This window comes from Liolophura sinensis, chromosome 1 (genome assembly GCF_032854445.1).
Source record: "Liolophura sinensis isolate JHLJ2023 chromosome 1, CUHK_Ljap_v2, whole genome shotgun sequence".
NCBI classification, from domain to species: Eukaryota; Metazoa; Mollusca; class Polyplacophora; order Chitonida; family Chitonidae; genus Liolophura; species Liolophura sinensis.
In genome coordinates, this window is record NC_088295.1 from 6,769,518 (window position 1) to 6,787,577 (window position 18,060).

The 18,060-nt window shown below is 42.0% G+C and overlaps 1 protein-coding gene across 2 annotated transcripts in view; it reads right to left on the bottom strand.

Annotated features, from left to right (window-relative positions):
- Positions 1–3,478: 3,478 nt before the first annotated feature.
- LOC135470927 (RUN and FYVE domain-containing protein 2-like) overlaps positions 3,479–18,060 on the bottom strand; it is a 44,085-nt gene continuing 29,503 nt past the window's right edge. For both annotated transcript variants that reach the window (XM_064749987.1, XM_064749979.1), the window contains 4 exons: positions 9,720–9,849; positions 9,270–9,364; positions 7,875–8,001; positions 3,479–7,385 (listed from right to left, as the gene is read on the bottom strand). In XM_064749987.1, the coding sequence (XP_064606057.1) occupies positions 7,248–7,385; positions 7,875–8,001; positions 9,270–9,364; positions 9,720–9,849 (490 nt within the window). In that variant the 3' untranslated portion in view covers positions 3,479–7,247. The remainder of the gene's footprint in view (positions 7,386–7,874; positions 8,002–9,269; positions 9,365–9,719; positions 9,850–18,060) is intronic.

Consider the following 18,060-nt stretch of genomic DNA (forward strand, 5'->3'; position numbering starts at 1 on the left):
CGCATCTGAGACACACCCATCACAACGACACACCCATTACGATAATCAGCGCTAAAGCGGATCTCTGTCATCATCATTCTCATGTGTATGTTCTTATAATCCAACAGAATCGTGAACATCATGAACCATTGTAATATCCCGGAGTAATGCAGAAAACAAAGGTGTCTCAATCTAAGTTTACTCTCCACAAGACCTTTCCAGTAGTAATGCATGTAAAAGCAAATTTATTGGCAGCATTGCTCATTGGAAGGTAGCAATTTTCTCTGGTGGAAATCAAATTCAAAGGCTTTTTGCAAATGCGATCATATCCGTCGGAGCTTAGCAAGCCTTATAAGAAGGTATAGACGTAACTGTGTTAGATGGATCAGCACACGCGCCTGATAAACAATAAGGTGGGCAAGTAAATCAAATACAAACAAATGGATGTGGACACGGCCCTGTCAAGCCTTAATGGCAGCGAAGTGGCCATATGATCTACCGGATGATGTATTTCCGTATACGTTGTATGCCGACACATGGCATGAATGAGTTAGCTATACAACTACGCCGAAAAATACCGTGGACCGTGAACATTTTAACTTTATTTGCCATTTAAAAGATTGTCGCCACACCTATCACGCATCTGAGAAAACAACCACTAAGCCAGATGCGTAAGAAAAAAAATCATTCGCTCTATTTCCACGCATCAAAGACTAACTCGCGATAGATGAATATTGAAATCTCTTTTAAGGTACAGACTATAGGTAAAAGGATCTGCACTATTGTGTTAAGTATACAACGCTTTAAACAAAGCTATGTGCATATGTAACGAGTCATCTGAATGGATTGTCAGTATCTCAGTGCCTTTTCTATACAACATGATTTTCCCACCGCCTCCTGAACGAGATACAGCATATGAACAACATGCTATATTGAATTGTATTAGCATATTGAAGAGTCATGCCAGCATTGGAAGTGAAACACTTAAGAATTTCCTAAATACCTATTCATAGTATGAATGAAAACAATTACACTGAAAAACGGGGAATCAGGGAAAAACTATACCCATTGAAATAACAATGCATTAGCGATACGTTAACTGTCTTGTCATACAGTTCCAGAGGAATAATAAAGAAACGTGAAATCCCCACATTCAAAGCAATCAACTTTACCAAATCCTATAATTGCAACGCACATTTGGTGGAAAGGCATGATGGACCTGATAGTGTGTTCCTTGAAATAAATGTAACTTCAGTTTGTTCCAGTAAACACGGAAGCAATTATTAAGGAAATTTGATCACTAAATTCCGGCTCTGAACATTTGCCCGGAGTGTTAAGTGGGTACGCCCAGATATTGTGATGTTACCTACGGCTCCAAGTTCCTCACAGATACATGTAGAGTTGTTAGGAACCCGCGTGCAGTTATCACCTGAGGTCCTCGTAGTGGCTTAGCGGTGTTTACTCTAAAAGGGCTGAACCTCGAACACTTTTCTGAGACAACATCGTGATAATGCAGATGGTACACTTATGCTTCGGAGCCAGGAAGCTTTAGATGTCGTGGAGAGTTTGGCGCAGCAGGAATATACCAAAGTTGTAGTGCAGAGCACTAGTAGTGTAACAGAATGGATTTCTGAAGTCCCTCAGACTGAGAAAAACATGTTTATCACATGATTCATATATTTTGTGGTGAAGTGGGTCCTTTACGGTGTCCCCAGAAGGCCTACGTGTTTTGTTTCTGCTTCACACCAATCTGGACATAATACAAATGTACTTGGAAATATTGTCCATTTGTGCAGTGACAATTTTCTTCTCTCGCACCCTCCTTAAGAGATTTGCCTTGTGGAATCTACATAGAACTCTACCTGATCGTGTTTATATGCACATGTGTTTGTGCTTACAACTTTCTTCCAACACGTTTAAACCGTTTTCAATTACATACATTTTCTATTTTTGATCTGGTTCACATGATCTACAGTTTTTCCAGGGTTTAGCTTTCTAGTTGGTTCACAAGAATCAACTTTTCGTCGTGATAGCATACAAGAGCATAGGTGTCTTCTCTGGGAGAAGAAATAGGTTGGATCCAGGCCTACAGCATATATGTCCTTTGGGAGTCGCATAAGATATGGTATCAGGCCTACTTATATACCCTGGGAGAAGCATAGAGGTGGATTTCAGACCTACCTGTACTCTACGAGAAGCATATAATGAGTTCGACATGTTCGAATGCAGCCCATTGTTTTAACTGTTATCTATTATCTATCTATGATATCATTCCCAATAGCAACACACTACATCATAAAGACCCCAAATAAGACGTCATTCCCAACAGCAACACACACGTTTATAGACAACTACCATGACGTCATTCCTAACCACAGCACACTGCTGTAGAAGACATCAGATATGATGCATTGATGCCATACTCAAGCAGTCAGTGACCTATTATGGATGGAGAAAACTGGAGTGAGTGAGTGAGCTTGGGGTTTAACCTCGTACTCAACAATTTTTCAGTCATATGACGACGAGAGAAAACTGGAGTGCACACGGAAAACCACCCACGCTTTGGCAAGTTACTGAAGACTTTTCCCCATACACACGTGCACACCATACTGCTAGAAGGCGAGAGCAACTGGAAGTTACCACCAGATTTGTTTTTCGTTATTTGAATAACGAAAAAGGAAAAGGAAAATCGAATCTGACGCTACAAGACAAGTGGTCTTCAACGAACTTTAGACTAAACAACCGCCACGAGTGTCATGAATCGTTTATTGTCACCAACGCCTTACAAGCAGTGAGAGCGATTTAAACTACAAATTCTCTGTCCAAGGTCGTTTATGAAACCTCATCTCATTGCAACTGAAACGCTTGTGACTCACTAAACCACAGCACGCTCCCATACCAGATGACGTCATGCACAGTCACAGAACACTACTGTGTAAGCTGTGACATACTGTGTCTGTACTTGGTTGTCACAGACTAAAGCTGTAGGTTGGTTGTAACTATATGTACATTAGTGACACAGTAAAGACATACAATAGCTTGGTGGAACTGGAACCTTCTTCACAGTAATTTAGTACAAAATCAGATAAAAGTGTGCTGGTTTATTCAAAACCCTGCTTCTTCCAACAATTCAACAAACCGCTTCTTCATATACAAAATAAGGGCCTCCGTGGCTCAGTTGGTTAACACAGTAGTGCAGCGTAATGATCCATGAGCCTCTCACCCATGCAGTCGCTGTGAGTTCAAGTCCAGCTCATGCTGGGTTCCTCTGCGGCCATACGTGGGAAGGTGTCAGCAGCCTGATGATCGTGGGTTTCCACCCAACATAATGCTGGCCACCATTGTCTAAGTGAAATATTCTTGAGAACGAAGTAAAACACCAATCAAGTAAATAAATAAACACATGTACAAAATATTCTTCTGTAATCAGGTAAAGAATACCAAGTCAAACAGATTTATGCAATCACTGCACAAGCATGGATGTTTATTTGCAGCTGGTGTATGTACATACATAAGCTTATCAAACATGCACAAGTACAAAAGTCTCTATATACCACATACATGTACTTACATGTAGAATAATACAGAAACAACCGTTATGCAAATGACGAGGTGTTAGAGCCAGTCATCCTGTGGAGAAGGCGCAGTGTAATCTCATGACAATGGCTGGGGTGATGATAATGGTGATTATAACGGTCATCTCCAGCTGTCCAATGGCAGGCTGACTGACCATCAGGGGAATGGGAGATCAGGATGAAGTGAGGAAGAGAGAGAAATGCTCAGCCTGTTGTACCATCATGTTCCACCATTACTAGATGACACATGTACTTGTCCTGTGGTCCCCATGCAGAATCCCATGACAATGAACATGGAGAGTTCATGCGGTCAGGTCAGGGGATGATGCCACAAAGTCAGCTTTGACTTACATCAGAATTTGAAATCTGATTTTAGAGCATATTTTCAGGCAAAATTTCATCTTCCATTGCCAAAACCTAAGCATTATAACAACATTTATTAAGTCGGAACTGTCTTTGTGGAATAGGGCCCTGATCAAAGACTTCACCTCTTTAACAAATCTGTTTCTTGTCATTAGCCCTGTTGTACAGGGTACCCCTGGCTATATACAATGTACAAATGTATGCATAAGGCTATAGCAACTGACATGTACATAAAGCAATTCACAAATGACATTCATATTCAAGCATATTCACAAATTCTATCCGTTATATACAATACATAAAATATATACATGTACATATCCACCAACCAATACAGGTAGTATTTAATATGTATACCCTAGTGTATCGATACACAGAGCTATACAATCCCATGCTTATCACTTGGGGCAAATCCTCACTCATCTGTATAATTCACAATAGTTTAAACATGTCTGACGGAGAACGGAATATTGGGAATGAGGTCAGGGGAGTTTAAATGTTAAAGACACCATGCATCAGGTGACTTAATTGTTAGTCAGATCACAGGGGCTCAATGGTCTCAGTAGATTTGCAAAGCCTCTATTTTCTATGCCAGGACTGATTTCGGTATGCTAAATGGCTATATGGATACACACAGTGTGTCTTGCTGGCTGTGCTTGACCGCTCACTCCCACCCGTCCACTACACTGGCTTAGCACTATGCCCTATAAAGACAGTTAAAATTATAAGACAGACTCAACTACAGATCTGTCCTTTATGTCACCACCCACACAATTCCAGCCATCTCAGCTAGACTTGAACAGGGGTGTCTCAAGACAACACATGCTATTTATAACAAACCAACCCAGAAGTGAGGGGGTGTCAATATGAAACTGAGAGGTGGGAGTCACATATATCAGTCCTAATCAGATCTTACTGCAACCTGTTAATGCATCAGGGGACATCACTCTGTGTTCTCTAATAAGAAACATGTCCAGGGAGCAATACAATTATGCATGTACTGCTCTGTCTGGGAATATATAGGTAGAGGATAGCTGAGAGGGTTATGGAAGGGAGGGCACATAAATGAACACATGTTATCAAAATGGTCACAGTACCTCCAGTACGTATGCTTTGCCACACATTCAATTTGGCAAATGTGGCATTTAATTGTCCAATTTAAAAACTGAAGGGAAAATATAAAATTGGAGCAAGGTTTGTTTATGCCATTTCAAGAATATAAGTTAGTGTTTTTGTACAATCATTTCATAATCACAGATACAAAGCATACACAACTTATAACAAAGTAGCAAAACTGACCACCTCCTCTAGTACCAACCATGCAGGGGGTAGAGTTAAAGGCATGGTGTTGCTACAGAACAGACTATTAAGTCCTCTGTTAAAACTAAGCCACTGAAGACAATTAATGCAGTGCAAGCAGGCTAAAATATGACTGCATTTCATATAACTCTCTACATACTCAAATGCCCTATAAAGGAATTCCAGACTGTCTGTAGGTTAGCTATATTAACAAATAAAAACATACATCTCTGTTCCCCTGTCTGAACACCAGGGGAGGACAAATACTGCACCTAGATCTCTTCTAGTAAACACAGAGTCAATAAAAGCAATTCATACATGCAAGAGAGACTTGGGGCAAGTTGCAACAGTGCCAGTAATTTAGCTCATGAAACCTTATTGTAAGAGGCAACTTCCAACAATGACAAAAATCTTGAATGGTCACAAAGCCTTGAGCATAGAAGAAAAAAACAATTTCCCAAGGCGAAAGTAAATTTTTAGATATGTTAATTTTTTGCTCTTTGCACAAAACTTTTCAAACACGAATTATGTATTATTACTGCATATTCTGAGTATGCAGAAATGTGCAAAACCTATGGCTTATAAAACTAAAGTTTTGTTGGTAGCCACAGATTTGCTGAAATTTAAAGCACATGTTCTTGGGGGTATGTTTCAACATTTCCAATTGAGCAAGTCAAATCAAGCTTCTTTGTATTAATCTTCTGTTTGGTAAACCTCATATTTAATACCTATTTTCTTATAAGACTTGGTCACCTTCAAACAGAATAGAATAGAATAGAAAAGTTCCATGAATAAGGACTTTGCTTCTCAATGTAAGTTACACATGGTATAAATTTGCCTACAAAAAGTTCTACACCATTTTGTTCTGTTTTAATCTGTGATGTATTTTTAAATATTATTCATATTTGTCATTAAAACAAATATATTGGTGTAAAATTCTTTCTAATTATCTTCAATGCTGCAACTTACCTTGCCTATTGATGCAATTTACCCCAGCTCGGGAGGATTCCAGGGTGTGCTTACAGGTTAATTTCACAGAGATGACTGAACCTTCAATCCCTCTTGGGCATATGGAATTAACTTAATAATGCAGCCAACAAACACATGTGTGTGGACCATGTGGTTTCTGTAGTGGTTTGTGTATGGAGGTTTAAGTGAAAAAATGATGAAATGTGCCCCAGTCTCCCCCAGCCATAGGAGTTTGCAGGAATTAGTTATCACAGATGATGAGAGTGGCTGCCATCCTAATGTGCAAGACATAAACTAGTACACTACTACACAGAGCTTAGTCTAACCTTTGGGATCATCCACTACCAGTAATAAAATTATGATACAGTATTAACTCTTTTTTTTAACATGTCATGATAAACTAAATTAAAACACTCTAATTATCCAGCCTTCTTATTTTTGGACCGTCTTGTATTACTTCATAACAACAAGTTATTAAATCTTTACTTTGTTTGCATTCAGGAGGATCTAGTATATAGAGCCACAGTATATGTCCACAAAAACAAAATGAGAAGACAAAGTGAACTTTCTCAAGCAAATAAACAGAATGAAGTCATATTTAATATCTGTAGGATGTCAATGAAGAAGGGTTTTGAACACTACTTTGATACAATAAGCTATGTCCACAAAAATGGCTCAGGCAGTTGCTTTAATCTGCCACTAAGCCAGAGAAATACCTTGAGTACTGCTTACAATGAGCACCGAAACCTTACACTGCTGAAGTGTAGAATTTACTTTTGTACTGTAACTACAGAACCCTGATAAACTGTAAAACAACATCAACAAAAACTATAATATATAAATGTACTGATAAGTTTTGCTCTGTGAATTGCTCCTGGAATATTACAGTTATTCTCTATGAATACCACATGGAAAAATGCCCCAACCTACTACACTATTCACATGAAGCAACCTAGATATGAAACGATGATAAAAGCTGGTATGATGAGAAATGGGATGTGAGGTGATGACTAAGAATAACAATTTAAGGAAGGGGATGTGAGAGGGAGGGGTAGGGCACTGCTACTGGGCTGAGTAGCGCTGTAACAGTATATCCTGGCAACTGTCGCACACTCGGACTGGCTTTGACGATGAGGGGTGTGGCATCTTGTTGTCTGAACACTCACTACAGTATATGTCCCCACAGTTTCGACAGTGATGCTGTAACACACACACAAAACAAACCCATTAAATTACATTTACCTGTATAGGTATGCAAAGGCAAAAGTTAATCTTTAGCAACTATGGACAATTGGGATGGAATCAGAGGCTGTTGGTTCAGGTACCAGCATGTCAAGTACAGGTTCTGTTTCAATCAAGGCTTGCAAACACCTATCACTATAGCATCCAGAAGAATTTGAACACTGCTTTCAATACCTTCCACTATTTGAGCACTGCTTTAAATGTGAGGGTTACTAACCTTCTGTCATCCTACAGAATACAATTTTGAGCACTGCTTACAGTATGAGGGCTGTTTACTTTTCGCTCTGCCAAATGTTTTGAGCACTGCTTTCAATAAGAAAGCTACTAACCTTCCGCTGTGCCACAGAAAAGGGTTTTGAGCACTGCTTTCAATAAGAAAGATACTAAACTTCCGCTGTGCCACAGAAAAGGGTTTTGAGCACTACTTTCAATGAGAAAGCTACTAACCTTCCGCCGTGCCACAGAAAAGGGTTTTGAGCACTGCTTACAGTGGGTGGCCTCCTTATCACTGGCCCACTGAGCCTCCTTCTGTTGCAGGTGAGATTCACGCAAATCTTCCATTTTTAATTTTGATCTAAAATCAAAATGACACACAAGAAAATCCCAATATTCATGCCCTACAATAATATCAAGAATTTTGTACTTTCCACAATGCAATAATGACCTGAGAATTAAGGACAAAATTCAGTGCTTTTCCTCAGAAGAAACACAGTACTTCTGTACCAAGACTAAACAGGAATTTTTTTGGGTGTTTACTCAGTAAGGTACATGTATTTACTCAATAGGACGTGTATGAAGCTCTGCCAGTGTCTGTACAATGGACAGTGTTTACTCAGTGAGGTAAATGTACTTACTCGCTGAGATGTGAGCCAAGCTCTGCCAGTGTCTGTACAATGGACAGTGTTTACTCAGTGAGGTAAATGTACTTTCTCGCTGAGATGTGAGCCAAGCTCTGCCAGTGTCTGTACAATGGACAGTGTTTACTCAGTGAGGTAAATGTACTTACTCGCTGAGATGTGAGCCAAGCTCCACCTGTGTCTGTACAATGGACAGTGTTTACTCACTGAGGTACATGTATTTACTCGCTAGGACGTGAATCAAGCTCTGCCAGTGTCTGTACAATGAACAGTGTTTACTCAGTGAGGTAAATGTATTTACTCGCTAGGATGTGAATCAAGCTCTGCCAGTGTCTGTACAATGGACAGTGTTTACTCAGTGAGGTAAATGTACTTACTGGCTGAGATGTGAGCCAAGCTCTGCCAGTGTCTGTACAATGGACAGTGTTTACTCAGTGAGGTACATGTATTTACTCGCTAGGATGTGAATCAAGATCTGCCAGTGTCTGTACAATGGACAGTGTTTACTCACTGAGGTACATGTATTTACTCGCTTGGACGTGAATCAAGCTCTGCCAGTGTCTGTACAATGGACAGTGTTTACTCAGTGAGGTAAATGTACTTACTCGCTGAGATGTGAGCCAAGCTCTGCCAGTGTCTGTACAATGAACAGTGTTTACTCAGTGAGGTAAATGTACTTACTTGCTGAGATGTGAGCAAAGCTCTGCCAGTGTCTGTACAATGAACAGTGTTTACTCAGTGAGGTAAATGTACTTACTCGCAGAGATGTGAGCCAAGCTCTGCCAGTGTCTGTACAATGAACAGTGTTTACTCAGTAAGGTAAATGTACTTACTCGCAGAGATGTGAGCCAAGCTCTGCCCGTGTCTGTACAATGGACAGTGTTTACTCAGTGAGGTAAATGTACTTACTCGCAGAGATGTGAGCCAAGCTATGCCAGTGTCTGTACAATGGACAGTGTTTACTCAGTGAGGTAAATCTACTTACTCGCTGAGATGTGAGCCAAGCTCTGCCAGCGTCCTCTCATGGTCATCACATGTCTGCTGAAGTAGCTGATGACGCTCCTGTAGACCCGTGTAATCCTGTAAACAAACAGAAATCACAACAATGGCACTACCTGCATATACCTTTTTTTGTTTATTTGACTGGTGTTTCGCCCAATACTCAAGAATATATACTTATACACCAGCAGCCAGCATTATGGTCATTGTGCTGTGCTGGAACACTAACCACAGAGGCTCTGCAAAACCTTTGGGAGCAAGTGTGAAAGAAACACTTGTCAATGAATTTGATTGCCTTTTGGTACCACAGTCAAGAGTCTCATCTACACACGTTATTAAACAAGCAAATCAGTGACTGTGGATTAACCCAGGGGCTTCTCTATCTAATAATAGAATTCTTAAATAGATGGGACACGAATAAATGACAGCCACTCACTTTTTCTAAATCTTTCATCTTCTGCAGGTCCATCTGTACAGAGCCCAGTTTCTCTTTCTCCTGCTCCAAAGTCTTCTGTAAAGTTCCTCTCCATTCTCGTTCTATTTTCAAATCTGTCTCCAGAGCCGTTCTGTAAGCGGGAAACACAAAGCTTGATCACAGGAAATCACAGACAGACAGATGCACAGAGAATACTATAGTATTATAGCACTTGCCATCACATCACAGTGATACTGCATAAGACATTTTGTAATGAATAACCCACATGTAGAGCAGAAAATGGCACCAGAAAAAACAAGACAATAAAAAGCAAAACCAAAATAAAAACCCTAAAAAGGTAGCCAAGTTCCTTCACTTGCTCTACTGTTTGCTCAACACTGCTGTAGCACGTTGTTTTTCACCAAACTGTAATCCACACAAGTCTATTAAGCTACACTGTTCTTGTAAGAGTTCTGCCATGGGTGTCCATATATGCATGTAAACACAGGGTGAAGACTGGGTTGCGTTTTCTATTCATTAAAAACAATAAACACATGCAAGGATCCATGTAGCAAAAAATCTGACAACTCTTGTCACATTCTTTACTGATGCAGGTCAATTTAGGTTGGTAATTTTACAACAAAACATTTGACAGGCACAACGGGAATTTAATGGCAGATGAACAATGTTTGTGGTGACAGTACACATGTAGGCTATAAACAGCCTGAGGGCATCTGAGTATCACAGGCTAGGGTGGGTCAGTCTCTAGGGTGACAGTACACATGTAACACCCTGATGGCATCTGAGTACCACAGGCCAGGGTTGGTCAGTCTCTAGGGTGACAGTACACATGTAACACCCTGATGGCATCTGAGTACCACAGGCCAGGGTTGGTCAGCATCTAAAGTGACAGTACACATGTTACAACCTGATGGCATCTGAGTATCACAGGCCAGGGTCGGTCAGTGTCTAGGCTGACAGTACACATGTAACACCCTGATGGCATCTGAGTACCACAGGCCAGGGTTGGTCAGCATCTAAAGTGACAGTAAACATGTAAAACCCTGATGGCATCTGAGTATCACAGGCCAGGGTTGGTCAGTGTCTAGGCTGACAGTACACATGTAACACCCTGATGGCATCTGAGTACCACAGACCAGGGTTGACCAGTGTCTAGGCTGACAGTACACATGTAACACCCTGATGGCATCTGAGTATCACAGGCCAGGGTTGGTCAGTATCTAGGCAGACAGTAAACATGTAACACCCTGATGGCATCTGAGTATCACAGGCCAGGGTTGGTCAGTGTCTAGGCAGACAGTACACATGTAGCACCCTGATGGCATCTGAGTACCACAGACTATGGTTGGTCAGTGCCTAGGCTGAGAGTACACATGTAACACCTTGATGGCATCTGTGTACCACAGGCCAGGGTTCGTCAGTGTCTAGGCTGACAGTACACATATAACACTCTGATAGCATCTGAGTATCACAGGCCAGGGTTGGTCAGTGTCTAGGCTGACAGTACACATGTAACACCCTGATGGCATCTGAGTATCACAGGCCAGGGTTGGTCTGTGTTTAGGCTGACAGTACACATGTAACACCCTGATGGCATCTGAGTACCACAGGCCAGGGTTGGTCAGTGTCTAGGGTGACAGTACACATGTAACACCCTGATGGCATCTGAGTATCACAGGCCAGGGTTGGTCAGTGTCTAGGCTGACAGTAAACATGTAACACCCTGATGGCATCTGAGTACCACAGGCCAGGGTTGGTCAGTGTCTAGGCTGACAGTACACATGTAACACCCTGATGGCATCTGAGTACCACAGGCCAGGGTTGGTCAGTGTCTAGGCTGACAGTAAACATGTAACACCCTGATGGCATCTGAGTATCACAGGCCAGGGTTGGTCAGTGTCTAGGCTGACAGTACACATATAACACTCTGATAGCATCTGAGTACCACAGGCCAGGGTTGGTCAGTGTCTAGGCTGACAGTACACATGTAACACCCTGATGGCATCTGAGTATCACAGGCCAGGGTTGGTCAGTGTCTAGGCTGAAAGTAAACATGTAACACCCTGATGGCATCTGAGTATCACAGGCCAGGGTTGGTCAGTGTCTAGGCTGACAGTACACATGTAACAACTTGATGGCATCTGAGTACCACAGGCCAGGGTCGGTCAGTGTCTAGGCTGACAGTACACATGTAACACCCTGATGGCATCTGAGTACCACAGGCCAGGGTTGGTCAGTGCCTAGGCTGACAGTAAACATGTAACACTCTGATAGCATCTGAGTACCACAGACTAGGGTTGGTCAGTGCCTAGGGTGACAGTACACATGTAACACCCTGATGGCATCTGAGTACCACAGGCCAGGGTTGGTCAGCATCTAAAGTGACAGTACACATGTAACACTCTGAAAGCATTTGAGTACCACAGACTAGGGTTGGTCAGTGTGTAAAGTGACAGTACACATGTAACACCCTGATGGCATCTGAGTACCAAAGGCCGGGGTTGGTCAGTGTCTAGGCTGACAGTAAACATGTAACACCCTGATGGCATCTGAGTATCACAGGCCAGGGTTGGTCAGTGCCTAGGGTGACAGTACACATGTAACACTCTAATGGCATCTGAGTACCACAGACTAGGGTTGGTCAGTGCCTAGGCTGACAGTACACATGTAACACCCTGATGGCATCTGAGTACCACAGGCCAGGGTTGGTCAGCATCTAAAGTGACAGTACACATGTAACACTCTGAAAGCATCTGACTACCACAGACTAGGGTTGGTCAGTGTGTAAAGTGACAGTACACATGTAACACCCTGATAGCATCTGAGTACCAAAGGCCGGGGTTGGTCAGTGTCTAGGCTGACAGTAAACATGTAACACCCTGATGGCATCTGAGTATCACAGGCCAGGGTTGGTCAGTGCCTAGGGTGACAGTACACATGTAACACCCTGATGGCATCTGAGAAACACAGGCTGGGGTTAGCGAGCTTCTCTGCTACAGAAGGAATTGCATAAAATGGGCCTTGGAATTTTAGTGTATCGCTTCTTGTTCATGGTTCCACAGATCGATGTAGAACCCAAATGGTGAACGTTGTGACCGATGAATGCATTATTTTGACCCTAAAAAGTCAAATGGTGATGTATAAACCAAGATGACAACTTTGTGTTTATGGCACCAACTTGTTCTTTGATCCACATTGCTGAAGACCTAAGACTGATCATTCATGAATGTTGAACGAACAGTTATTTCTGCAGGAGCAAATACAACAAACGTTCTCTGACCTCTGCTCTGTTTCCTTGACTATCAGAGAGAAGCAAGTCTATAAGGCAAGTACTACAGGTAGTTGCTACAAGAAAACATTTTATTTTACTTACTATAAACATGTATGAATGTTAAATTTATAATCGCACACAACATTTACAAACCCATAGAGAACGGTGAGGGATAAACGAAGATCAACAATTCAAAACATTTGAAGCATCTCTGCAATTAAGGGAACGGATGGAAAGTCATCCATGAACGAAACTAACATGCACATTTAAATTTAATGAGCGAAGAACAAAAGCCTATGTATTGACAACAGAAAAATCTTCCATACGAACCAAGACTGAAAAATGCTACATACTGACAACAGTAAATCTCCCAGACTAGATCCAACAGGATCAAACTGGATGGTCGAATGAACAAGTAACTCAGTACAATGATCCATGAATGAACGGAACCAAACCACTGCATGACCAATTAACTCAGCAAATGGCCGATATATGAGTGGAACCAACCACTGTATGGCCAATTAACCCAGGACATTGGCCGATGTATGAATGAAACCAAACCGTTGCATGACTCGTTAACCAATAACAATCAATGAATCATGTATAAACGGAACCAAACCACTGTCTTAAAAATTAACCCGCGACAATGAACTATCTATGAACGGAACCAAACCGTTGTATGGCCAATTAACCCAGCACTATGACCGATGTGTGAGTGGAACCAACCGTTGTATGACCAATTAACCCAGCACAATGGCCGATGTGTGAGTGGAACCAACCACTGTATGACCAATTAACCCAGCACTATGGCCGATGTGTGAGTGGAACCAACCTCTGTATGACCAATTAACCCAGCACAATGCCGATGTATGAGTGGAACCAACCGCTGTATGACCAATTAACCCAGCACTATGGCCAATGTATGAGTGAAACCAACCACTGTATGACCAATTAACCCAGCACAATGGCCGATGTATGAGTGGAACCAAACCGCTGTATGAACAATTAACCCAGCACAATGGCCGATGTGTGAGTGGAACCAACCGCTGTATGACCAATTAACCCAGCACTACGGCCGATGTGTGAGTGGAACCAACCACTGTATGGCCAATTAACCCAGGACATTGGCCGATGTATGAATGAAACCAAACCGTTGCATGACCCGTTAACCAATAACAATCAATGAATCATGTATAAACGGAACCAAATTAACCCGCTGTATGACCAATTAACCCACTGTATGACCAATTAATCCAGCACTATGGCTGATGTATGAGTGGAACCAAACCATTGTATGACCAATTATCCCACTGTATGACCAATTAATCCAGCACTATGGCCGATGTATGAGTGGAACCAACCACTGTATGACCAATTAACCCAGCACAATGGCCGATGTATGAGTGGAACCAAACCATTGTATGACCAATTATCCCACTGTATGACAAATAAACCCACTGTATGGCCAATTAACCCAGCACTATGGCCAATGTATGAGTGGAACCAAACGCTGTATGACCAATTAACCCACTGTACGACCAATTAATCCAGCACTATGGCCGATGTATGAGTGGAACCAACCACTGTATGACCAATTAACCCAGCACAATGGCCGATGTGTGAGTGGAACCAACCACTGTATGACCAATTAACCCAGCACAATGGCCGATGTATGGTTGGAACCAACCGTTGTTTGACCAATTAACCCAGCACTATGGCCGATGTGTGAGTGCAACCAACCACTGTATGACCAATTAACCCAGCACAAAGGCCGATGTATGAGTGGAACCAAACCATTGTATGACCAATTAACCCAGCACTATGGCCGATGTATGAGTGGAACCAACCACTGTATGACCAATTAACCCACTGTATGACCAATTAACCCACTGTATGACCAATTAACCCAGCACTATGGCCGAGTGGAACCAAACCATTGTATGACCAATTAACCCAGCACAATGGCCGATGTTTGAGTGGAACCAACCACTGTATGGCCAATTAACCCACTGTATGACCAATTAACCCAGCACTATGGCCAATGTATGAGTGGAACCAAACGCTGTATGACCAATTAACCCACTGTATGACCAATTATCTCACTGTATGACCAATTAACCCAGCACTATGACCGATGTGTGAGTGGAACCAACCGTTGCATGACCAATTAACCCAGCACTATGGCCGATGTATTGGTGGAACCAAACCATTGTATGACCAATTAACCCAGCACTATGGCCGATGTATGAGTGGAACCAAACCATTGTATGATCAATTATCCCACTGTATGACCAATGAACCCAGCACTATGGCCGATGTATGAGTGGAACCAAACCGCTGTATGACCAATTAACCCAGGACATTGGTCAATGTATGAGTAGAACCAAACCATTGTATGACCAATTATCCCACTGTATGACCAATTAACCCAGCACTATGGCCGATGTGTGAGTGGAACCAACCGTTGCATGACCAATTAACCCAGGATACTGGTGGATGTATGAGTGGAACCAAACCATTGTATGACCAATTATCCCACTGTGTGACCAATTAACCCAGCACTATGGCCAATGTATGAGTGGACCCAACCGCTGTATGACCAATTAACCCAGGACATTGGTCGACGTATGAGTGGAACCAACCACTGTATGACCAATTAACCCAGGACATTGGTCGACGTATGAGTGGAACCAAACCATTGTATGACCAATTAACCCAGGACATTGGTCGATGTATAAGTGGAACCAAACTATTGTGTGACCAATTATCCCACTGTATGACCCATTAAGCCAGCACAATGGCCGATGTATGGTTGGAACCAACCGTTGTATGACCAATTAACCCAGCACTATGGCCGATGTGTGAGTGCAACCAACCACTGTATGACCAATTAACCCAGCACAATGGCCGATGTATGGTTGGAACCAACCGTTGTATGACCAATTAACCCAGCACTATGGCCGATGTGTGAGTGCAACCAACCACTGTATGACCAATTAACCCAGCACAATGGCCGATGTATGAGTGGAACCAAACCATTGTATGACCAATTAACCCAGCACTATGGCCGATGTATGAGTGGAACCAACCACTGTATGACCAATTAACCCACTGTATGACCAATTAACCCAGCACTATGGCCGAGTGGAACCAAACCATTGTATGACCAATTAACCCAGCACAATGGCCGATGTTTGAGTGGAACCAACCACTGTATGGCCAATTAACCCACTGTATGACAAATTAACCCAGCACTATGGCCAATGTATGAGTGGAACCAAACGCTGTATGACCAATTAACCCACTGTATGACCAATTATCTCACTGTATGACCAATTAACCCAGCACTATGACCGATGTGTGAGTGGAACCAACCGTTGCATGACCAATTAACCCAGCACTACGGCCGATGTATTGGTGGAACCAAACCATTGTATGACCAATTAACCCAGCACTATGGCCGATGTATGAGTGGAACCAAACCATTGTATGATCAATTATCCCACTGTATGACCAATGAACCCAGCACTATGGCCGATGTATGAGTGGAACCAAACCGCTGTATGACCAATTAACCCAGGACATTGGTCAATGTATGAGTAGAACCAAACCATTGTATGACCAATTATCCCACTGTATGACCAATTAACCCAGCACTATGGCCGATGTGTGAGTGGAACCAACAGTTGCATGACCAATTAACCCAGGATACTGGTGGATGTATGAGTGGAACCAAACCATTGTATGACCAATTAACCCACTGTGTGACCAATTAACCCACTGTATGACCAATTAACCCAGAACAACCATCGATGTACGGATGGAACCACACCGATCACAGTGCAATAACCAGTAAGCTGAGGTAACAAACAACGCAATTCCCTCTGAACACCTCAAGTCTTTCTTGTGTAGAACTTCCAATGCAATTACACAACTTGGTGATGTAATTATAGAGATAACCCTACTGTTATTTATGGACCTAAAATGGTGAAATGTATGACTTAACAAAGTCTATCTGCATCCATATTCACGAAATAATGAACGCACAAAAAGCTAAACCTTAATTTTCACCTTGCCAGGTCGGGAAAAGAATAAAGTCAGCTGCTACAGCAGGATTCAGAGCAGCTATCCATGACACCATAATGTTATTAACTGACACCATCATACGTTACATGTAGTACTGGATACCACTCACAAATTTCAAAGTTGTTAGCAAAACACTGACCTTCCCTTGGGCACTGTCACCATCTTACTCTCATTAAACATTAACCCATCTACTGGGTAGCTTCATTTCCTGTCTGACCCAGCAGGGCATGTTTCCTCCACATGCCCCAGGGTGCCTCACAGACATCTGGTGAGGCAATTGAAGGCAGCTCACAAACATCAACATGCCTTCTGTTCATCCACTATTGTGAAAATGTTGATGTTTTATAAACACCACATAAATCGTGAACACTTAAATACGTCAGCTATAAAGCTAACTTGTTCCCTGGTGAATCAAGTCTGCTGTTAAAATAACAACCTACGCAAGTGCTTCCTGGATGCTGAGTAGATTTGAAAAAATGATGAGTACAAGGAGAAAATGATTATGACATGATCTATCAGTGTGAGGATTTTAATGTAGGAGGTAACATATTTTTCAGTATATTAAGGCATTTCCTGTTTCGTTTTTACAGTTTTGAACTGATTCAAGATACAGGTGCCTGCTACATGTAACAGTCACAGCAAATCATGTAAACACACAGCAGACAATACACTCATACATGTTGTGTAACTTCAAAAAACAACAGGATCATTTTAGCTTGATATTTCTCGGCACTGAATTTTGCCTTCATCAATACAACTGACATCTTCTGATGATGGCAAAATGAATTACTGAAATGTCATGACAAAAAGTTAGGAGTTCTCCTGATGACAGCAAAATCAAGTGCCGAAACATGAAGTCGAAATGATCCTTTCGTTTTTCAGAATTCCACTAGCTGTATGTTATGATAAACTAATCGCTGGAACAAAAGGTTTCACAACAGACAGGATACCTAACATATCATGTGTTTTATTTGTAATCTTGGG